General features: G+C 47.1%; 1 protein-coding gene across 1 annotated transcript; it reads left to right on the top strand.

The window, feature by feature from the left end:
- The first annotated feature begins 931 nt into the window (after positions 1–931).
- Positions 932–23,443, top strand: Usp22 (ubiquitin specific peptidase 22). The gene is made up of 13 exons (XM_051167433.1): positions 932–1,258; positions 6,647–6,779; positions 8,421–8,534; positions 10,735–10,836; positions 11,618–11,787; positions 16,277–16,424; positions 17,036–17,141; positions 18,373–18,531; positions 19,359–19,485; positions 20,662–20,753; positions 22,076–22,138; positions 22,517–22,666; positions 23,333–23,443. The coding sequence occupies exons 1-13, from the start codon at positions 1,088–1,090 to the stop codon at positions 23,373–23,375; spliced, it is 1,578 nt and encodes a 525-aa protein (XP_051023390.1). The 5' UTR covers positions 932–1,087; the 3' UTR covers positions 23,376–23,443.

Here is a 23,443-nt window from a genome sequence, read left to right as displayed (position 1 = left end):
ATACAATTTTGTATCTACTGAGTTGGTTGATTGCACATATATGTAACCCCCAGACAGGAGGGCTGAATGCATTATAAGGTGTACTGTCCCTACTTAATAGTAGCTATTTGTGTGTAATGTGGCTAGTATAAATGGAATATGCTGTACCGAACGTGTGCCAATGCAAAGATTACAGAGTATTTCACTAAAAAAAAAAATCTATACTATCACACGTTCACATATTGTGTCTTTTATTGCATTACTTGTTAAAATACATTTTATCTGCTTCTTGTTGGAAAAAAAAAAAGGAAAAATGTAGCTATTAAAAAAAATTCGTATGCCGTTGGCATCCTAGTTCAACAGGATGGCGCTGGATTAGACCCTAGGGAAGGAAACGCAGTCTGTTCTTGTCGCGTCCAATCCCCAGCTGTGGCACTCGGGTACCCAACACAGCCACCAAGATGGCAATCTCTGCAGTAACGCCCACACAAGGAACCCCGCTGACCAACAAACACAACCTGGAAAACTCGCCTTGCAGAGAAAGCGCAAACGCAAGTCTCGTCCCACCCCGTCCGGCGCCCCGCCTCTTTGCGGCAGAGCTCAAGCCGGTGTAAACCGGTTCAGTAGCCAGCCGAACCAATCCTCAGTACGCCCCGCTTTCCAAGTGGAGGCTGGAAATGTCATGACGCTAGCGTCTCCGGGGGCGGCTCCAAAGCAAACCGGACCAGCCCTCCAGCCTATGATAACCGCAGGCCGTGCCAAGCAACCAATGGAGTGACGCGAGGGCGGGATTTTATTGGCCCCGCCCCTTGCCTTCGGCGTTTCGCGGGACCTAGCGGCTGAGTGGAGGGCTGGTGGGCGGGGCCTAGAGCGACGGAGCCTGCGCACTGCGCCCGCAGGCCTGGGTGACGTTATCTTTTCTCTCGGACAGCCCCGCCCCGCCCCGCCCCGCCCCTCGTCTTCGAAGTCGGACCGAGCTGCGAGAGCTGTCGGTGCTGCTGTCGTCTGGGTTCTCCTCGCGGTCTTTGTCCGCCGCTTTGTTCTCGCCGCCCTGGCGTCGTCCTCGCCCCCGTCTCCGCCCGCCCCGCGCGCCCGGGCCTTGCCCGCCATGGTCGCCCGGCCCGAGCCTGAGGTCGAGGCCATGGACGCTGAGCTGGCGGTACCACCGCCGGGCTGCTCGCACCTGGGCAGCTTCAAGGTGGACAACTGGAAGCAAAACCTGCGGGCCATCTACCAGTGCTTCGTGTGGAGCGGAACGGCCGAGGCCCGCAAGCGCAAGGTGCGTCGGAGGCCTGCACCGCTCTCCGGCCTGGGACGCGGGGCGTGTGGTGGGAGTGGGAGAGGAAAAAGCCTGGTCGTGTGGGGAGGGGGCGGGAGGGAGCCTGGCAGTGCGGGGAAGGCGCGTGGGGAAGCCTCGCGGTGCAGGGAGGGGCGTCAGGGGAGAGAGCGAGAACCCTCGCGGTGCGGGGGAGGGGCAGGGGAAGGGGCGAGGCAAAGCCTGACGGTGCTGGGAGGGGGCTAGGGACCGCCTGGCGGCGCTGTGGGAGACGAACTAGGGGAAGCCTCGACGTGCGGGGAGGGAAAGACCTGAGCAAAAAATAGAAAAGTCAGAAGAGGAAGACTCCGCCTTGGCGATCAGTCTGAAATTGCCTTGCGGAGTAGTCCTTGTATGCGAAGGTCGCGTTGGGGGGGGGGCGGGGTTCTGCAAGGTGATTCTGTGGATAGCAGCCAGGTGCAGGGGCTGAAACCCGCCGCCGACAGATGAGGCTGGCAGGGCCTCTCTGCGCACTCGAGATTTGAAGCGGAATTGTAGGATGTAGGGGGTGATTGACAGCAGCAGCCATCGAGGCTAGTTTGTTGTTTTTCCGGTCCTGTAAATCTCAGCAACTATGATTAAATTATTAGTGATTTGTAAATCGGAAAACGATATTCGTTAATCTTACACTTCCTTATCACAATTTGGTGTTGAAGGTGAAAACTGGATTGTGCTTACCTTTTTTTTGTTTGTTTTTCAAGACAGGGTTTTCTCTTGTGTAGCCTTGGCTGTCCTGGACTCAGTTTGTTGACCAGGCTGGCCTCGAATTCACAGAGATCCACCTGCCTCTGCCTCCCAGGTGCTGGGATTGAAGGCATGTGCCACCATGCCCAGCTTGTGTTTCTATCTTGATTAGCGTTTCTTAACTAGAAAACTGACAAATGTGCTGGGATGTATGCTAAGTATATAATTCTCCCTCTTTAGTTTTTCGAGACAGGGGTTCTCTTGTGTAGCCCTTGCTGGCTGGAACTGGCTATGTAGATCAGGCTGGCCTGATGTGTCTGCCTTTGTCTCCACTAGGATTAAAGGTGAATGTTACTCCCGCCCAGCCTAACTTCTCTTTTATCGGTCTTGGTGAAAGACACCGCCATATATATTAATAGGGTGACTAAAAGCTTATGTCCTGTAACGCATAGCCTTTTAGGATCAGAGTGAGATTTTTTTTTGTAATAGAAACATATACTGAAACAAACAAAAAATACTAGGCTGAAAATATACTGGTTGGGTTATTCAGTATTTTGTATAGCCCAGACTGACTTTAAACACCCAATCCTCCTGTCTCAGCCCTTTGAGGACTGGGATTGCAGAAGTGAACAAGATTGACACCAGTGTTCCATGAGGCATCATTTTAACACTGATCCATTCTGTTGCTTCTTTGATTGAGATGTGTTGTAAAGTCATTTTTATGGGGGATTAATGGCGGAAGTGTGAATCTTCCCCTTTCTCTTTGTGTGTGTGTGTGTTGGTCTTCCATGCCCTTTCTCTTTTCATCTTTTGTTTTCTCTATCTTCCCAGACTCTAGTTTTGTATAGCGTCACACAAGGAAATGAAGTTTCCTTTTTAATTTGGGCTACCCAGCTCAATATTTAAATTTCCACTGTGCTAGAGGTTCTTTATTAAATGGTTTTCACAACTGAGAGTTGAGACACTAGTGCACCACTCACAAGACATGTGGTGACTACAGGGAGGCAGGAGAGGAGGGCAGGTAGTTGTGCTCTGAAGTGTGCACAGAACTCCACTCCTGAAGTTCCCTATGGCTCAGATTCCCCCAAGACAGAGTTTCTCTGTATAACTTTCTGTCCTGGAAGTCGCACTGTAGACCAGGCTGGCCTGAAACTTAGAGACTGCCTGCCTCTGCCTCCTTCCTGAGTACCGGGATTAAAAGCATGTACCAACACATCCAGCTCAGAATGTTTTTATTTCACAAGTCAATTTTTAAAAAATATTTATTTATTTAGTATGTAGATAATGTTCTGCCTGCATGTGTGCTTGCCAGCTGGAAGAGGGCACCACATCTCACTACAGGTGGTTGTGAGCCACCATGTGGTAGCTGGAAATTGAACTCAGGATCTCTGGAAGAGCAGTCAGTGCTCTTAACCTCTGAGCCATCTCTCCAGCCTGTCAATTATTTTTTTTAAAAAAGTTTGGCCATGTATGGTGGTGGGGGGAAGAAAAACACAACAATACAAATGGCCAGTAAATATCTGGAAAATTATTCATCTTCAGCCATCAGAGCAATGCTGGTTAAAACTGCACTGAAATCCTATCTGACCCCAGGCAAAATGGTTACCCTCAAGAAAAAATGAGAGCAAATACCCAGGTAAGTGGAGCTCTTATATACACTGCTGGTGAGAATGCAAACTGTTGCAGCCTTTTGTAAACCAATAGAAATTTCCAAAGAGCTAGAGATGGGCTCCCTTGTCATTGAGCTGTGCCGCTCCTGAGTATAGACTCAGAGCGCAGTGATGTGGAAGGGGAGCTTCTGAAGGAGGAAGAAATCCAAGAAGTTGACAACTAAAAAAATTGTAGGTGTCAGGGTTTGTTTGCAGCTTGTGAGTGTGACTTAGAGCCAGCACCTTAATGAAGGTGTGGCGAAGCCTCCCTGTGTGGCCTGTTCCAGGTTAACTTCCAGTTCCACCAGCTCGCAGAGTAGCTCCGGGTGCTGGCTGATGGCAGGCTGACCCTAGATAGGCTGCTGCCTCCTCAGGAAGTACATTCCTCCAGAGAGACCACAACAATCACTGTTCGTGGGTGGAAAGCAGTTAGCTGTCACTGGCTCTACAAGCCAGCTGTACTGTTCCACAGCACCCCATCAGCACCCTGGTTACCACACTGTGCCGCTCACTGGCTACTTCATGCTGACCCTAAGTCGTGAGGATGACTGGGGATTCATTTGCAAACTTAGCAGTGTTGGTACCATGCAAACTAGGGTAATGGCTGGCATGAACTTTCTGCCTCTGTCCTGGGGCTGCTGTAACAAATGACAGTACTGTACAACTCCTAGGCTTCGAGCTAAACATCAGAAGGGCTTCCCTGCTGGGACGCTAGAAAGATCCATCCTGGCCTCCCTCTTCCAAGACCCTGGCTACAACCTTAGGTCTCCGACTTGTCATTCACATGAGTTCAGCTTTTGGTCCCACCTTAGTCTCTTAGGAAGGGAGATACTTGTGTCTGCATTTAGTGCTAGACAGTCTGGTGTCACCTTTTCTAGATAGGATAACCTCACCTGGTCTATGGTTAGCACTTGCCTTTGCTTAAATAGCATGAGATTTCATTTTGAGCGTGTTTTATGAACTGGCCCAGGGTTTTAAGTTTTTTTGTGGGTTTTTGTTGTGCTTTTTGTTTGTTTGTTTTGTGGGTTTTTTGTTTTGTTTTTTTGTTTTTGAAGACACAGTTTCTCCGTGTAGCCTTGGCTGTCCTGGACTCACTTTGTAGACCAGGCTGGCCTCGAACTCACAACAATCCGCCTGCCTCTGCCTCTGCCTCCGCCTCCCAAGTGCTGGGATTAAAGGGGATTAAAGGCATGCGCCACTACTGCCCGGCCTTTTTTTTTTTAAACATTTATTTATTTATTTTATGTCTATGAGTGCTCTGTTTTTGTGCACACCAGAAGAGGGGATCAGATTCCATTACAGTAGTTGCTGGGACTTGAACTCAGCACCTCTGGAAGGGCAGTCGGTGCTCTTAACCATTCTCTCCAGCCCTTAAGTTTTGGTTTTGTTTTCAGTACTATAAATTAAACCCTTCAGCAAGTCACATCCTTCACTTGTGTGGTAAATGAATCTAGAGATGTACTACAAACAGGCTCTACAGGTAGGCACCACTCACTTCAGGGCCTTGAACTGCCATCCCATCCAGTGGCCAGGCCACATATGTCATTAAATGAAGGTTAAACCTCTGAGTATGTTAGACCCGCTTCAGGCTATAGCAATGAGTAGCTGTGAGCTTCCACAAGATGCAGTGCTAACAGTAATATTAAGGATGTAAGGGGAGGGTTATTGTTACTGTTTGGGGTTTCTTAAGGCAGGCTGTCCCTATGTAGTCCAGCTTAGGATTCCTGCCTCAGCTTTTAAGGTGCTGGGACTACTAGTGTGTGCTACTGCGTTTTATAAAGTCAGAGAGGTAGGCCTGCTGGGAACTCCAGATTCAAACTCAGTCACAGATTTAGCAGGGAAAAACCAGAAGCCTAGTTGTCTAAATAACAGATACAGAGCCATCACACTTCTCTAAGCAACCACACGGCACAGAGTATGCCAGGGTTCCTTGTCAGAGGAACATAGGAGCATGGGTTGGAGTATTCAGATGTTGGCACATTGCATCTGCTCCCTGCCGTCCCCAGCTGCAGTCTATGAGGATTGACTTGTTCTGTGTGTTTTGTAGCCTGTGGTCACATGTCCTTTCCCATATGGGCATGTCTTTGTTACAGAGTAGTGGCACTGTGTACTTACCTGTTCGTTGACTTGGTAGATATTTGGTCTGTTTTTGCAAGGACCATTGTTTTTTTCACCAGTGATTTCAGTGTCCTCAGGTGATTCTGTTTAAGTCAGTTGTTACTGTGACAGTTACAGAAAATAGGCTTTGTTTTGTCTTTCCCACTGCAGCTTTATGAAATTTTCACATGAAGACTTTGGCAAAGCTAGTATGTATGCTTGTATTGTGGTAATTTTAGTAGGCTTGGGTGCCTTTTGTTTTTATTAGGTGTAAGTAATACATTCTTACTGTTTGTTAGCTGTGTCAAATTTTGCCCTGGTTGCCCAGTGAGCTCGTCCTCCTCCGTACCTGACCTGCAGTGCTACAAACACACATTCTTGACCATGTTTATATTTGCTATGATGACATTGCTGGGTCCCTGTGACCTGTTCTTGACAGTGGACTTTTCTTCTTTTGTTCCTGTGGATTGCTTTGATTCATGTGTCTTTTCTTGGGTTGATTTATTTTGACGACTTTTTGGTTTTGTTTAAAACTCATTTGTTTTGTTTAAAACTCATTTGTTTTGTTTTGTTTTGTTTTAAGAACCTTGATTTCTCAAATCTCAAAACAAAACCTGGGTTAAGGGTGGCTGGGTATGAGTTGCTGGTTGGAGTGTGGGTAGCACTGGCCTGGGGTGCCAGTCAGGACTAAGTGTGAGAATGTGGTGGCGTCATCATAGCTGGTCTCCTGTTGATCTTGATTTGAGCTAAATAAACTAAGTGCTTTGGGGAGGATGGAAGAATGGAGTTCTATTGTAAAGTGATAAGCCCCGTCCTCCCTCCCACATTAGCCCAATTATGATCCTTTGACTTGGGCTCCATGTTTTCCCTTAGGAATTCCTGTTGTGTCCACATTGCTCATAACTTGTTATGTAAATTTCAGGCAAAGTCCTGTGTCTGCCATGTCTGCGGCATCCACCTGAACCGACTGCATTCGTGCCTCTACTGTGTCTTCTTTGGCTGTTTTACAAAGAAACACATCCATGACCATGCAAAGTCAAAGCGGCACAACCTGGGTAAGGCATCCCCCTGCAGTGGGAACCGGAGCAGGTATTGACCCAGTTAGCATGTTATCTTTCCAAAAGCCCACTGTGATCAAATGGTCCTTTTGAAACTGAACTCAAGTTGGTGGTACCATTTGCTTGAAGGTTTGTTTTCTTTCTTTTTTGGGTTTTCAAGACAGGGTTGCTTGTAGCCTTGGCTGTCCTGGACTCACTTTGTAGACCAGGTTGGCCTCGAACTCTTGGAAATCCACCTGCTTCTTCCTCCCTGAGAGCTGGTTTGCTTTTTAAACTGGTGTCATATTTCAGCAAGGAGTTTTCCTGGTTTCCAATAATGCAGGTTCATGAAAGGGCAGCTGAGCATTGTATGGCATCTGGTATCTGAAGTAGGGGTGTGTGTGTGTTAGGAGTGGGGGTTCGAGGCAAGAGTCATGTTGTGAAATTGCTACGTAGCTAAAGATAGCCCTGACCTCCTGATTGTTCTGCTCCACCATGTCCAGCAGGTGCTTTGCTTTTTGAAACAGTCTTGTCACGTAGCCCAGGCTGGCCCCGTACATGGGATCCTCCTCTGTCAGCCGTCATTGTGCTGGGATTCTAGCATGCATTGTCACACTTGGCTTGCTCATGGTTAAGATAAGCATTTACAGCCTTTCCATCTTAGCACTGTTTCTGCCTCCTCCCAAGTCCCTAAGTGTTAGTGTGATAGGTTTTTCCTTTTTTTTTCCCCCCCCCTCCATTTATTTTTTTCCCCAAGTCAGGGTTTCTCTGTGTAGCCCTGGCTGTCCTGGAACTCTCTTTGTAGAGTTTAACTCACAGAGATCTACCTTCCTCTGCCTTTCCAGTAGAAACTAAAGACATGCATTGCCATGCCCAGCAGGTCTAATTTTCCTGAGATTTCTCCTTTGATTCAGTGGGGGATGTTTCTGTCCCATCTACTCTTTTTTCCATGGTTTTGGATTTTTTGTTTTTTCTGTTGTTGTAGAGTTATTCCATTGTGATCACAAAATAGTTGTTTCAGTGTTACATGTACTTTAAAATCTGGCAGCACCTCACAAAATGATACCTGGAATTATTCCTGTGGCCCACCAATCCCAGTTCTCATGATACCCGTAATTTTAAAGTAGCAGTTGGAACAAATGCTTTTATAAATTCGCTATTCGTGCTGTGAAGTCAAGGTGTTCTGAGTAGACCCTGCTTCACCTGTCTCTGGAGGAAGAGCAGCACAGAGTCAAGACAAGAACAAACAGCAGATAGCTGCTGCCTCTCCTACAGAATTGCCATCCGTGCAGGGTGTGCCGCACGTCCAGTCAGGTTGCTGGGAATTCCTGTGGACCTAAAATAAATACTCCATGAAGTTTTGCCCTAGTTTTGAGTTCTGCACTAGTGCAGCTTAAGCGGAGTGTCGTGTTCCTTGGATTAGTATTTTGCAAGAGACTGTGTGTCTCCCAGTCTCCATCAGCCTTCAGGGAAGTTTCTGGAGACAGCAGATGCATTCACCCACCCTGGATAAACCCCACAGTTAGACCTCCTGCGTTTCAGAGAAGAAGGTGCTCTGGGCAGCTGGTGTCTAGAACCCTTGGCTCCATGTTGTGCTGCCTGAAGTACTCCCTTGTCGTGCTATATTGAATTTTGTTCTTTTCCCTCCTCTGTCTGCAGCTATTGACCTGATGTATGGAGGTATTTACTGCTTCCTGTGTCAGGACTATATCTACGACAAAGACATAGAAATCATTGCCAAAGAGGAGCAGCGCAAGGCTTGGAAGCTGCAAGGTGCGTTCACCATACTTAGAAGGTTAGGTGACCAGAAAGTGGTAAGGGAAGCTGGTTTGAGCCAGATAGGAGAGAAAAAAACCAGTCCCAATTTTCCTGTGGCAGTGATATGGCTTACAGGCTTACAGGAAGCATGGAGATTTAGCTGAAGTGGGTTATTGGTCCTTAGGCAAGGTTGGATGTGTCTTCCACCATAAAACTCCAGGCTGTGTCCATCCTCCCACGGAAAGTCTGCTACACTGTACAGTCCCTCCCTTTTCTTACTCAGTCCTCAACCCTGGCAGGGTGGAATACTGGATTGCTTCTCGGTGGGCTGGTGTCTCACTCTGTGGTACAGCTGCTGCCCGGCATAAATATAGCCTTGGGCTTGAACCTCAGTGCTACAAAAAAGGAAGAAACAAAAACCATTGAAACGTGCCTGTGCCTGAGTGATAAAAGCTGCTTTTGGCAGTAGAGTTACATGTATCACAGTGACACGTTCGATCTTTTTTTTTTTTTTTTTTTTTTTTTTTTTTTAATAGTTTTCATATATAGCAAAAACAGCCTGTCTCAGCATTGACAACATATGTATGTGTTCTAGGTGAGGCAAAGTCCAGGTACCATGCAGAAGTGCCTCCTTGTAATTTTTATTTCCTAAACTTACATATTATCTAGTAAACAACTTAGAACTTGCGAGCTTGACAATGTGATGACAATTACTCCTTAAGTATAAACTCTTATGTCTCTTTTTGGTAACGTTTAGTAAGATAATCCTTCAGTTTGTTACACATGTGGAAGCCACTCGCTTCCTGAATTGTTCTGTTGCAGGCGTTGGGAACTTCTGTTAGCCCATCATAAAAAAGAAATCTTACATCATAATAAATGGTCACAAAGATCTTAGCAAATACCTCTGATTTTGGACACACTGTAGCCTTTTTGTGACTCACTCAGCTATCTCTCTTGTAAACCTGAAGACTACTTGCCCAGGAGAGACACTCTCTACAGGCCAATTTGATGGGAGCAATTTTTCAATGGATGTCCCCTCAGTCCATAGGATCCTAGCTGTGTCCAGGTGGCAAAAAGTTAATCAGCACAGCAGTGTCCTGAGGGAGTAGAAACAGGCGCTATAGGAGTCAGGGGTTTGTGTTTAGCAGGTGGTTTCTGGAGGAAATCTCTGACTTGTATTTTTTTTTTTCTGGCCCCTCAAAACACTACATCTGACTTGTTTTGTGGGGGTATATTGTTTCTTTGTGCAAGACAAGAACCATTAATTGAGATAAACATGTGCCAGGATAAAACAATTCTTCAAAGTCATTCTGATTCCCTCTGGCCAAATGATGCACTCTTGTTTGATTGGTGGTTTTGTGTTGTTTGTTTGTTTGTTTGTTTTTTGAGATAGGGTTTTTCTGTGTAGCCTTGGCTGTCCTGGACTCGCTTTGTAGACCAGGCTGGCCTCGAACTCAAAGTGATCCACCTGCCTCTGCCTCCTGAGTGCTGGGATTAAAGGTGTGCGCCACCACCGCCCAGCTCAAGTGATGCACTCTTACAGTGCATTGAGTTAGTGAGGAAGGCGACCTTGTGACAGGCTGTGTAAGAGTGAAGTGTGCTCTTCGTTCCCTTTCGGGTATCATTGTCATGGGTTCCAGTCTTCTGCAGTATGTTCAGCAGGTAGATCAAAGTGCATTTGTAGCTGGGGTGGTGCATGATTTCACAGTCCTAGCCCTTGGGAGATGGGCAGAGCAAGTTCCAGGTCAGCCAGGGCTACCAATGAGGCCATAACTCAACAAATAAACAAACAAAGTGTGTTTTCTTTTTCCTTCGTAATTCTGTGGATTAAACATGGGCCACACATGTGCTAGGCAAGTGTGTTACTACCAAGCTGCACCTCAGACTCAAATGTCAGTGTCATTTGCTGTAAGATCTTTGATGAATTACTAAGTTGTCCCATTGGAGCTGATGCTGCTGTCTCTACTCCAGGATCCAAGGCATTTGAGAAACATTAGTGTCTGGTGCTTTGATGGGTGGGTTGTGTTACTTTCCTTGACTAATAAACATGGCATGTCCATAAGCACTCACTGGGAAACTCCTGTTAGTGATCTGGCACCTCTCTCACCACAGAAGGGTGCCTCTGAAATGCAGCCAATGCATGTCGAGTCATCAAAGCTTCTGCTTACAAGAGAACTTAGCTGACAGTACCTGAGACTGTTCTCCATCTTCTTAGGCGTTGGAGAGAAGTTTTCAACTTGGGAACCAACCAAACGGGAGCTGGAACTGCTGAAACACAACCCAAAGCGGCGGAAGATCACCTCCAACTGTACCATTGGTGGGTGCGGGCGTGTGCAGAGTGCCTGTCTTCAGTCCTGCTTAGACTTCTTTCTCAGACTGTCATATAGATAGAAAACCTTGCATTTCTTAGTACAGAGGTTCTGTCTGAGCCTTGCCTCAGTGTCTTTCCTGGTTTTGTTCAGCATCCAGCTCTTAAGCACCTGGTCTTCAGGAGCTGCTATTTATGTGGGATGCAGAGGGATGAGTGGAGATGGTCCCCTCCAGTTCCTTCGCGTCTGCATTTTGAAAGGATTCAAGTGTCCTGGTCAAAGCTGCTTCTCATGGAGAAATGAATTGTCAGTGAGGGTGTTCACCACATCTCTTCCCCCACCCCACCCCACCCCTAGATAAGGTTTCTCTGTGTAGCCCTGGGTGTCCTAGAACTCTGTAGACCAGACTGACCTTGAACTCTGAAATCCACCTGCCTCTGCCTCCCAAGTGCTGGGATTAAAAGGCAAGCACACATGCACACACACATCCCGATAATGACCTTATCTTCTAAAAAGGAGGAAGTGTATTTTAGAGTTTGTTTGAAAACACTTCGCTTTGTTAGCGAGGCTCCATTCTGACTTGCCTGTTGGTGCAGTAAATGCATTTGGTTAACCCTGTGAAGTGATGAGCGTCTGCCCTGCAGTCCATAATTAGAGAGAACTACACTTTTCCTGCGCGTACTGCTTGAATGAGAGACTAGTGACGGAGATGTGACCGAAGCTTTGCGCATCCTGGGGCTGAGCTCAGGGCACAGGTGACCCTGTTGCTTTCCATGGCTTCCCCTCCAGGTCTGCGTGGGCTGATCAACCTGGGAAACACGTGCTTTATGAATTGCATCGTGCAGGCGCTGACCCACACCCCGCTGCTGAGAGATTTCTTCCTGTCAGACAGGCACCGTTGTGAGATGCAGAGCCCCAGCTCCTGCCTGGTCTGTGAGATGTCCTCTCTCTTCCAGGAGGTAAGTGCAGCTGCTGGAGCGAGATGGCTGGACAACTGCCTCCTCCCGCTCCATATTTAAAGAGAAGGAAGTAGTTGATGAAAACCTTACCTAATTATTCTTCACTATGTGCCTGTACTGTGGAAGACATGGCTTTTACAATGGGATTGCTAGAGTTTGGTTTTTGGAGGCACAGTGTTCGCCAAGGAGAGGAGCCCTCCCGTGGCAGGCATGGCAGAGTCAACTTAAGGAAGCCAGTCGTCTCCGAGAATCCTCTTGTCTGCCACTTCCATTCAGGAACTCTGCAGATGCGCCCCTTCTCAAGTGTGTGCTTCTGCCCTGGAGACTGGCAGCGCAGAGACAGTGCTAAGACTGTGTCCTTGATCTAATCATAGCTACATTTTGTTGTGCCCATCCATGTCTGTCCTTGCTCAGGGTTGGGACCTGCTCAGGCTTGGTCTCAAGACCTACAATCTTAGTGGCCTCAGACGAGGTGTCAGAACTGAAATAACTTCTTTTCCCATTCCAGCAGTGGGGTGGGTCCCTGCTTTGAACAGAAACCAGCAGACAGGCCTCCTTTTTTTCTTCTAAGGATTGTATTTTATTTTTGGCATATACATTTATATTATTACATGTAAGTAAATAAATTACATACCGCAAGGAGAACCAGGGATTATATGAATGTTACATTCATGATGTTTTGGCTAATTATATTTGGCAGCCTTGTATGAAGCATCTTTTCTATCTTGGTGATTCTAAAATTCTGATGAGAATCAGTATCTATCATCTCATCTCTGTCAACTTAAAACATCTATCTAGACCTAAAAACATCTTAACTCCTAAACAGCTAAGGTTGATTGTAAGACTAAACTATCTGGTCTTCAGCACCATTAGAGACTTGAAAAGGAATGAAACTTGAGTGAACCGGAAGTGCAGGTTGGCAGCTTCCAAAATGAGAAAGGAAAACAACAAACCAAACAAAATAAAAGAGACAATTTGCTGTCTGAGCAGTTACCCAAAACTCTAACGTTGAAGCATCATCTTCAGCCTTATGGCCCAGTATATGTGACAGACATGTTTGTGAGGCAGGAACTATTGAGGACTTGATTACCCTGTCTTGGCAGAGTTTGGCTGTCGACTGCCTGTATCCAAGCTTGCCCATTTTTAGTCAGTGGCTGGTTTGCCACATTTGAAGCCATCTCCATAAGGATAAGGAGGTTCTTTGATGTTCATCATCATCTTGAGGTAGGCTAGGTGTTGCCAGGAGTTAACCTGTCTTGTTATCAAAGAATCTTTATTAAAAGCATCTTTTTGGTTTTTCGAGACAGAGTTTCTCTGTGTAGCCTTGGCTGGGCTGGCCTCAAACTCACAGAGATCCACCTGCCTCTGCCTCCCAAGTGCTGGGATTAAAGGCATGTGCTACCGCCACCTGGCTATTAAAAGCATCTTTTTAAAAAAAACATATTTTATGAATTTATTCATATTACATCTCAATTGTTATCCCATCCCTTCTATCTTCTCATTCCTCCCTTACTCCCCTCCCCTATGACTGTGTATTGGGGGGACCGCCTCCCCCTGTATATGCTCATAGAGTATCAAGTCTCTTCTTGGTTAAAAGCATCTTTAAATGCCATATTCTGTAGGTCTCTGAGGCTTGGAAGACCTTATCTAACTATTTTACCTTATCTATCTATAGGATCATACCTATCTGTTAAACCTAGACTGTATATTCTTGTGATAAAAATAGACTGATAGTTGACATGACAATGATTTGATCAACTAACAATTACCTTGTATTACTTAATTATCCTAAACAGCATGCAATAGCTCTTTCAAGGTATTGGAAGTAAGCTTTGTATTATAATTGTTGTATGGGTTCAATACCTCATATTAGAGTAGAAATATATATAACATATGTGGAGAATAATCTTATATTTTAACTCTATACCAATGTATAAACATTAAACTTAGGTTTTTGGTTTGTTTTGTTGTTTGTTGTTGTTGTTTTCAAGACAGGGTTTCTCTGTGTAGCCTTGGCTGTCCTGGCCTCACTTTGTAGACCAGACTGGCCTCGAACTCATAGTGATCCGCCTGCCTTTGCCAAGTGTTGGGATTAAAGGCGTGTGCCACCACTGCCTGTCAACTTATGTTGTATCAATATACAAAATTCTATACCAATGAATTAAAAATAACTTTATTTGTTAGTAACAAACAAGGCCTTAGGTTGAGGAGCAGATTCAATAATCTACTTTTTATTGTATCATCCCTATATATTTCCATATCCCCCTTCTTTCTTTTCAACCTGTATCTCCATACCTACAAAAGATAAAGGAAAAGAGAGACATCCCTGAGTCCAACCTTGTTTTCTCTCTGAGTAAGACCAATAATTTATAAGCAACTCCCAATAAAGATAAGCATCTGTAGCCCAAGAGAGCAGTCAGAAACCTACCTAACCCCCCTTAGGAGAAATGGGGTGTTTGGGCCTCTTTTGTTTCAGTGACCTTTTACCAGTGGGCTTCCAGGCACCTTTGCTATTGTCTGGGCTGCTTAGTGCTACAGCCTGGGGTTGAGCAGTGGACAGTTACACAGTGACTGTTAATGAGATGATTCAGCTGGCCCCTTCACTTACTGGGACTGGGGATATGATGGCGAACAAAATGGGTAAAATTGCCAGAGGTTACAAGGAAAAAGAAAGTATTCTGAGAAATGTGTCCTGGGGTCACTGGTGTAAATAGGGAATTGCTATGTGACTCATGGTGTCTTGGATTCTCTCTTAAACTCGGGGTTAGTAAAGTATAATTTGCATTCAGGAAAGCTTCCTAGTATATAGTTCTGTGAGTTGATTGGTAACACCTCCAACCTCGTAACCTTTCTGAAGCCAGGCTCCCTACTCCTGGGAACACGGCTTTCTGTCCCCCTGCTTCTTACTCCTGTGCACTTGAGAAGGATGGATGTTAGCAGGTGACCCAAGCGGTGTGTGTGTACAGTTCCATCGTCCCTGCCAGGTTTCTGTGTCTCCTTGGCATGTTACATCAAGGCCCATGGGGGCTGTCTTGCCACAGAATGCTTCTGTGTAGTGGCCGCGGTGCAGTTGGTGACTCCTGTTCAGACACTTGTGGGTGCTTTCCAGTTTTTACTTTCGGAAAATGTAAGCGCATTAATATATACAGCGTTTTGTGTAAAGTATTTCTCTCGAGCACCTTGGTTTAAGTTGTTAATTTTTTGTTGCTGTTGTTGGTTTTCAGTAAGCAGTATTAAACAGTCTGCTGTGGCTTTGGCGCTGTGTAAATCTACTCGGTTCTTAAAGTCATTTTGTACTGTGGGTTTCCGTGAAGTAGCGTCTCAGGCCAAAGAAGCCCTGGTTTAGTAATGCTGAACATGCCAAGTGCCTTCTCATCTAAGTGGGCATTGGGCCCTTGGCGTTACCATGAGTGACGCTGTTCCTCTTAGGAATGAACCTGTAATTCTCAGTTCACAGACAGGCTGGGATGAGACGAAGCAGCAGACCAGTTGCTTAGTGTGCCCGAGGCCCAGAGTTTGGTTTCCTGCATTGCAAAAAAGGCTTACACGCTCAGGAGCCTCATTCACTCAGTAGCTGTTAATATTGGCAACATTTTTGGTCCTAGCAGCTGTTTACAAAGCAGCGACATCCGCTGGGTGAGGGAGGAATAAGGAGTGTCCCATCCTCCAGAGTTTAGGGTTTACATGTACATATACATAGACCACTGATAAAGAGCAAGAGGGTGGCCTCAAGATCTGCTGGCACAGGTTTGGCATCCTTGCCCTGAAAAATCTGAAATCCAAATAGTCTATGACCTACAATATTCTGAGCACTCGAGCATTTTCAGATTTTTTTGATGTCTTTGCAAATATTCCCAACACTGAAACATTCAACTCTTCTGTCCCAGTCAGGTATGGCACCTAGCCGGAATGCCACACAGTAAAACAGAAGTAAATGTCAGCAGCCGTGTGAGGAAGAGGCTCAGGCAGGCACTGGCTCAGAAAAGAAACCAAACCTCCCTGCACCAGCTGGTCTTTCCCTGCTTCTGTGTTAGACAAGCAGAGCTCCCCGGGCTTTCTGCTGGCAGGAAAGCATGGTGTGGAGGCGAGCCTCGAGGTCTAGTGTTGCAGCAGTGGACATCTGCCTGGCTCCCCGAGGGTGCTGCAAGCCATGAGGCCAGCTGCAGTTTGTCCTGTGTTCCCAGGAGGATTTTCAGTGGCCCCAGTGGCCATGTAGTCAGTCGGACACCATCCCAAGAGGGGTTTTGTGAGACAAACATTGGATAGAAAAAGTCACTTTAATTTGCTGTTTGTGGGCTTATCTGTGGAAATAAAATAGAGGAAAACGACTCAAATGTATTGAGTCCAAATAAAAATATAGTTTGCAAAAAGGAAAAAAAAGCACACCCTTTTGATCAAACTAGTTCTACTCAGTTTGTGTAGCTGTGAAATTTTTATGTGATAAAGACTGGCAGGTGTCCTAACTGTCCCTTTCCTTCTCTCTAAACAGTTTTACTCGGGGCACCGCTCCCCACACATTCCATACAAGCTGCTGCACCTGGTGTGGACGCACGCCCGGCACCTGGCGGGTTATGAGCAGCAGGACGCACATGAGTTTCTTATTGCAGCCCTGGATGTCCTCCACCGGCACTGCAAAGGTGGGCCTGCCACCATCTCCCTGCTGAGCTGGGGCAGTAGGGGAGTTTGCTTAAAAATGAGGCAGAGCAAGGCTGGTGCTCACCCAGGTAACCATAAGCCTTTGCTTGATTTGTCCTGTTAGACAGTATAGTCAGGTTCTATTTCCGGTAAGGGAAATCGCTTGGTTGCTTCCAAGGAGTTCTCTACAGTTTGTTAGTATTGATTGATTTTGGATATTTTTGGAAACAGGGTCTCACTGTGTAGCTCATACTGGCCTAAAGCCCTGGTCCTCTTGACTCAGCCTCCCATTTCTAAACAAGTTAAAGGTCCCAAGTCCAGTGTGCTGGCACATACCTATAATCCTAGCACCCAGGTGGCAGAGGCAGGCAGATCTTCTGCCAGTTCAAGGCCAGCCAGAGATACCTTAACCTATCTCAGGAAAGAAAGAAAAGTGACATACCCATCTTACCTCTGCCACCAGATAGACCTCTTGTTGACATAAATACCTTCACTCTTCATAGATGTTGGAATTCTTGGTGTCCTCCTGCCTCTGCTGGGTGTATGTGGACTCTGACTGCTTTATATTGTCTTGGTGGCATTACTAATGGTAATCACACATTTCTGTCCTCAGGTGATGACAACGGGAAGAAAGCTAACAACCCTAACCACTGCAATTGCATCATCGACCAAATCTTCACGGGTGGGCTCCAGTCTGACGTTACATGCCAAGTCTGCCAGTAAGTGCTCCCACCAGCTGGACAGTCACAAGTGTTAGTCGGCCAATAAGTGCTCTCACCAGCTGGACAGTCACAGGTGTTAGTCGGCCAGTAAGTGCTCCCACCAGCTGGACAGTCACCACGAGTGTTAGTTGGCCAGGGCACATCCTGCTGCATTTCCCAGTCAGCAAGGCTGAGCAGTTCGAGGGCTTTGAGCCTAAGGCTCAGCACCACCTTAGGGAGGGTAGTGCCCATAGTGGAGCACCTGCACTAGTTGCAGGTGAGGGGCAGTTTTACTTAAACAGCTGTGGTCTCTCTGGTCATTTGGGATAAAATACCACTTGTAGAAAAGACACAAGAAATCAGCAGATTGCCTGAGGCTGGAAGCCCGTGGCGTTTTGCAGTGGTGGTACTCAGCAGGCTGTCCTTGCAGCCTCACACATAGTTTTCTGCTTTCCTTAGTCTTCCAGACAACGAACCAAAGCAATAGCCCTGAGATGGCAGGTCATTGGTGTCCATGTTCTAACGTGTGAATTGGCTCCTTTACTATTTGTTGACATAAAGCCGGTTATCACAGGTGTGGCCATTGCTTACAGCTTCATCCTCAGAAGCAGGAGGACCCTTTGGCTGAGGCACCCCTAACATGCCTTGTCTTCGGTCCTCTGGCTCACCCCACGCATACTGCTGCTCTTACTCCACTCCTGGGTTCTAAAACTCTGGTCACGGTCCCCAGGGTATAGCAGAGCTCCTTTGAAGCCTTGTCTTTGAGCAATGTAGAATTCCTCCCTTCTGGCCTATGTTAGCAAGAGGTGGTATTGAATTTTAGACCTTACCTAGCCAATTTCCTATTTTGAGTTGCCCCTTTAATGTTGAAATTTAAGCCCTCTGGCAGGAGTCAGCCTTGTTAAATACAGTAGTCTTATTTGTGGGGCTGCCAAGTTTGACCTGTGCCATTGTGCACAAAGGTCTGTCTTTGCCCGTTCGGGGTACCTAGTTTCTGAGCATTGTCAGCACTTCCTGTGTTGTGCAGTGGATCCCAGAACACAGCTTTGCCTGTAGCTCAGGTATTTATACTCTTCCAGACTCCCCTAAACAAAGTCATTACTGTAGATACCTCTGTTTTATCCTGAGGTATCTTGTGGACAATGGACAGAGCAGGCAGGGTGTTTGGCTTATCTGTAGAGGCTGCCTCAGAGACCACAATAGGCAGTGATCCTCATGTGCTGTCATGTGTTTTCATCTTTTCCTGCAGCGGAGTCTCCACCACCATAGACCCCTTTTGGGATATCAGCTTGGATCTGCCGGGATCTTCCACGCCGTTCTGGCCCTTGAGCCCAGGGAGTGAGGGCAGCGTCGTTAATGGGGAGAGCCACGCGTCAGGCACCACTACTCTAACAGACTGCCTGCGAAGGTGAGACATGTCCTGCAGTATTGGTTCAGAATGCCACTTCTTTTTTCCATTTTACTACACGATTCAATCTTTTAAAATTAACAGAAAACACAAGAGGAAAAAAATGACACCCCTACCCTACCCAAAAAAAGAAACAAACACAATTAACAGGTCTTTGAAGATCATCCTGCGGCTCTAAGGTGACCTTCACCCAGTCCTCCATCACGGCACCCCGCAGCACAGAGGGGGAAGTGCATGTCACAGCAGGATGCGGAAGCTGGTGTAGGCAAGACCATCACATCCCCCCAGCCTTGCTTCATCTCTCACAGCAGCCCTGTCTGGTCCTCAGCTAAGCAGTTCAGGTCTAGCTTTCTCAGGGAGGCTTGTGAGTGGACTCTCACAGCACATCACCTGTGAGGGGGACTCTTTCCACTTGTTGATCTTGGGCAGCCCAGAGAATTGTGTATGGGGGCAATTCGTGCCATTCCATTGCTGACTGGTAGCCTGCGGGTGATCACACCATTTGTTTATTGAGTCATGTTTGTGTAGCTTTGTGTGACTGTATGCTCTGTTGGTCTGAGACAAGCTGACTTGCTGGGATGTAAAGAAAATTATAGTTTCCCTAGACCTTTAATTAGTACTAGTATATATGTGTACAGAGAGAGAGAGAGAGAAGTGGGGAGCGCGCGCACTTAAGAGAAGCAGGAAAAGATGAAAACAAAGTTTGTGTTGTAAAATATGACACCTGTAACTGCTGGTGCATACTGTGGGTAGTAAAATAACCTGTTCCCCTTTTTTCCCATGTCTCTTCCTCTCCTCTTTTTTTTTTTTTTTTTAATGCCTTTTAGATTTACCAGACCAGAGCACTTAGGAAGCAGTGCCAAGATCAAGTGTAGCGGTTGCCATAGCTACCAAGAGTCCACAAAGCAGCTCACCATGAAGAAACTGCCCATTGTGGCCTGCTTCCATCTCAAAGTGAGTTTCCCAGAAAATCAGCCACAGGGGCAACCTAGCATTGCCCAGCCTCAAGCTCAGCCGCTCAGCAAAGAGCTCCTCTTGCTGACAGAGGGAAGGCAGAAAGGAGCTGCTGTAGGAGGTGGGGTTACATTTGACCCTTCTGCCAGAGTAGGCCAGAGCAGACATCAGCATCCTGCTCTTACCACCCTCCACCTTGCTCCATGGAGACAGGGTGTCTCACTGAACCTGGAGGTGGGCTTGAGGCTGGCAAGCCCAGTGATCCTCCTGTGCCTCCCGTAGCACTGGGATTACAGGTGTATAGTCCACCTATGGTGTTTTCTGTGGGTGCTGGGGATTTGAACTAAGGTATTCAAGCTTGTGCAGCACTCTGAGCTGCTAAGCTACTTTCCCAGCTCCTCATTTGACTCTTCCACTGAAAACAGGCCTGGGCCCAGGCCAGGGATATGAGTCAGTGTAGAGCTCTTACCTAACATGCGCAAGGCTCTGCATTCCACGCTGAGCTGCAGAAGGAAAAGATCCAGAAAGCAAAGACCATAGTCTTGGGTCTAGTTCAGAGTCAAAAGGCTCTTTGTGGGGAAAGCCAAGTGGTACTGGGAATTTGAGTCTTCTTGTTGTTACTGTATGTGGTGGTTTTGCCTGCATGTATGTCTGTGCACCACATACAAACCTGGTGCTCACAGAAGCCAGAAGAGGGCGTCAGGTCCACAGGGACTTGAGTTATATGAGCTGCCATGTGGGTGCTGGGATTCAAACAAGGGCCTCTGGTAGAACAGCAGGGCTAATTTCGGAGTCTTTAAAAGCTACGTATGATCTCTGTTCCCTACTCTTTATTGTAATGGCCCTTTTTTTTTTTTTTTTTTTTTTTTTGGTTTTTCGAGACAGGGTTTTTCTGTGTGTAGCCTTGGCCATCCTGGACTCACTTTGTAGACCAGGCTGGCCTCGAACTCACAGCGATCCGTGTAATGGCCCTTTAAAAATGGGAAAGATCAGTTTGAGCTTGGTAGGGTACAACTATAATCCTGGCGTTAGGGAGAAGGCTGAGACAGGAAGGAAGGACTGTGCTGCTGGAAATCAGCGAGTAGAGGACCCTTGCTGGACCTTCAGGCTGGGTAGCCCAACAGTTGCTCAGTCTGCTCACTTTTCCCCCCTTCCCCCCTCCTTTCATCTCTGCAGCGATTTGAACACTCAGCCAAACTGCGGAGGAAGATCACCACATATGTGTCTTTTCCCCTCGAACTGGACATGACGCCCTTTATGGCTTCCAGGTAGAAGGGTTGGTGCCCTGGGTCCTGCTGGGGAGGAAGATCACTGAGTGCCGGGCTTTAAACCAGGCATTTACAGCCAAGTAGGCCTCACCTCTCCAGCCTCAATACTTACCCTGATCTTACCTTGGATTGCCCATTTGTCCTGTGGACCCTTCATCAATCATTCACCTTTTAAACTTGGCAACTCATTTAGAGTCACAGGCAGACCACATGGGCCTTTTTTGGTTGATGGATACAGATTCTGAAATAGAGATAAACAGGGTTGAATTGCAGCAGTGGATTCTCTGAGACTAAATCCTATATGTCATAGACCACATGAGGTTTAACCTCCTAAGAACTACAGTGCTTGCTCATGTGTTTGCTTTCTGTGGCTGGCAGCTATAAGTGTGGCTTAAAACAATAGAAATGTATTTTCTCACAGTAATAGAAGCCAGAACTATGAAACCTGCTGAGAAGGATCCTGACAGGGTTTCCTCCTTGTCTCATCCAGCTCCTGGAGGTTCTGGATCCTTTTGTGTCTGTTACTGCCTTGGGCCCGAGGCCCTTCCTGAATCTGTCTCGTTCATTGGCCTGTTTCCTAGGTACTGGTGGTGAGGGGTAGCTTGTCTAAAGGCTTCATTTCAGCATCCTTCATCCCATCTGCACAGGTTTTCTAAATGGATCACGTTCACAGTTCTGAGAGTCAAAATGCAGACAGTGCATTTCAGAAGCTACTCTTCAGCCCACTGGGCTGTCTGAGCAGGCTTCCCATTATGAGCCTTTGATGGCCTTGTAGCTTTGTTCCTGGCTTGACGGCTCACTTACTGAAACGTCACAGACCATCAGAACTACCTCTTTGGGAAATGGGGTGACATTGTCACTGATGCCAAGGTCTCAAAGGTCTTTCTATCTTCTGCGTTGGCTGTAGGGAAACATACCAAACTAGTTTGAAATTTGGCGTTTCCTGTACAGCCGCTCTTCCCAGTCTACCTAGCCTGCTGCCAGTGAGATACTTAATGGTGTCTCTTAGGCTCCTTAAGGATGTAGTGTGGGGCTAACTTACACAGCCTTTGGAAGGAATTCTTTCATTTGGTGTGTTATAAGCAAAACTCTTCACAAAGCCAGCATCAGAAGCCTCTGGGGTAGCAAGTAACTTTAGGGTCTGGGGAGTGGAGGGGTGTGTACAGCAATAGGCACTAGGAGGCCAATTTCTCACCACCACATGGGGCCAGTGTGCCTAGGGAAACTGGTGTATAAAGTACACCTCTTAGCATCCTTAATGTTGTCATAGGAGCCTGTGTCTCTGGTGAGTTAGTAATTAAGTTTTATCACTGTTCTTACAGCAAAGAGAGCAGGATGAACGGGCAGTACCAGCAGCCCCTGGACAGTCTCAACAATGACAACAAGTACGTGGGGTTGCAGGGCCTGGGGGCAGGGTGAGTGGGCTTATGCTCATGGCGCGTAGGCAAGGGCACATGCTCAACTCCCATCTCTAGGGCCACCCACCTGTCTTTTGCATCTTCCAGTCTCCCTCCTGGTGACAACCCCACTGGAGAGGCCTCTGGTCGGGGGGTCTGCTTAGTAATGAGCCTGCTCCTTCTGGTACCATTCCTCTTATTGTTGGTAGCACAGTCAGGTGGCACGAATTAAAGTAGTTACTTTGACTGCAAGTTGTCACTGCCGCCGTCACTTCCATTCAGTGCAGTTATAGGAGTTATCTTTGCTGGGAGGTGTTGGGCCAGTTCAACAGACCACAGTTCAAATGCTGTCTCCTTCCACATAAGGTACTCCTTGTTTGCTGTTGTTAACCATCAAGGGACCTTGGAGAGTGGCCACTACACCAGCTTCATCCGGCAGCACAAAGACCAGTGGTTCAAGTGTGATGATGCTATCATCACCAAGGCCAGCATCAAGGATGTGCTGGACAGTGAAGGGTATGTCTGGGGTGGGGCTGGAGGAACCATGCAGGTGCTTGTCCATCTCTCCTGTCTGACCAGAGCCACCGGCTGGGCTGCATCTGCCACACTCTGGATTAGTCAACTTAGTTTGGGTTTGTTACTGAAGGGACAGTGGCTTCTTGAGTCAGATGTGGCCTATAGGTGGTTACAGGGTGGGAGTGTTCCTGAACAGAGTTGCTGTCTGTGCCTCTAGATTAACAAATACTGTGGTCCTCGTTTGTCCTGACCATGCAGTGCAGTGGTTCTGGGGCAGCTTCCTTGCTGCTTTTGTTACTTGTGGTCTGTCCTCAATTGACCTGAGCCTGCTTAGGATTCCTGGTCTCAGGGACAAAAAAGGGCTCTGGGCCCTGGGAGAGGAGTCATGGAGAAAGAGTGCCCCACTGGGCAGGGGTTGGGGAGATACGGACCCTGCATGAGGTAGCACCACTGTGGAACAGCATAGGTAATGGCTACAGGTCACCAAGGCCACAGTGACTTACTCCCTGGTAAGCAAGGTGGTCAGGTTGAGTGATGGGAGGCAGGCAGTGTCTTTCTTGAGGGGATATAGTAGCCATTCGAAAAGTCAGGCTTGTGAACTATTCATGACTGGCATAGGCCATTTTGGAAGTTGGGACTGAGCCCACTTCCCTTTTGCCTCCTCAGGTACCTGCTCTTCTACCACAAACAGTTCCTGGAATACGAGTAGCCCTGCCCTGCCGGCCAGAAGAAAGAACAAGCTTCCTGACACAATCCCTGCCCTCTCCTCCCCATATC

This window comes from Acomys russatus, chromosome 25 (genome assembly GCF_903995435.1).
Source record: "Acomys russatus chromosome 25, mAcoRus1.1, whole genome shotgun sequence".
NCBI classification, from domain to species: Eukaryota; Metazoa; Chordata; class Mammalia; order Rodentia; family Muridae; genus Acomys; species Acomys russatus.
Note: the sequence above shows the minus strand (reverse complement) of the source record. Positions and strands in the feature narration are given on the sequence as shown.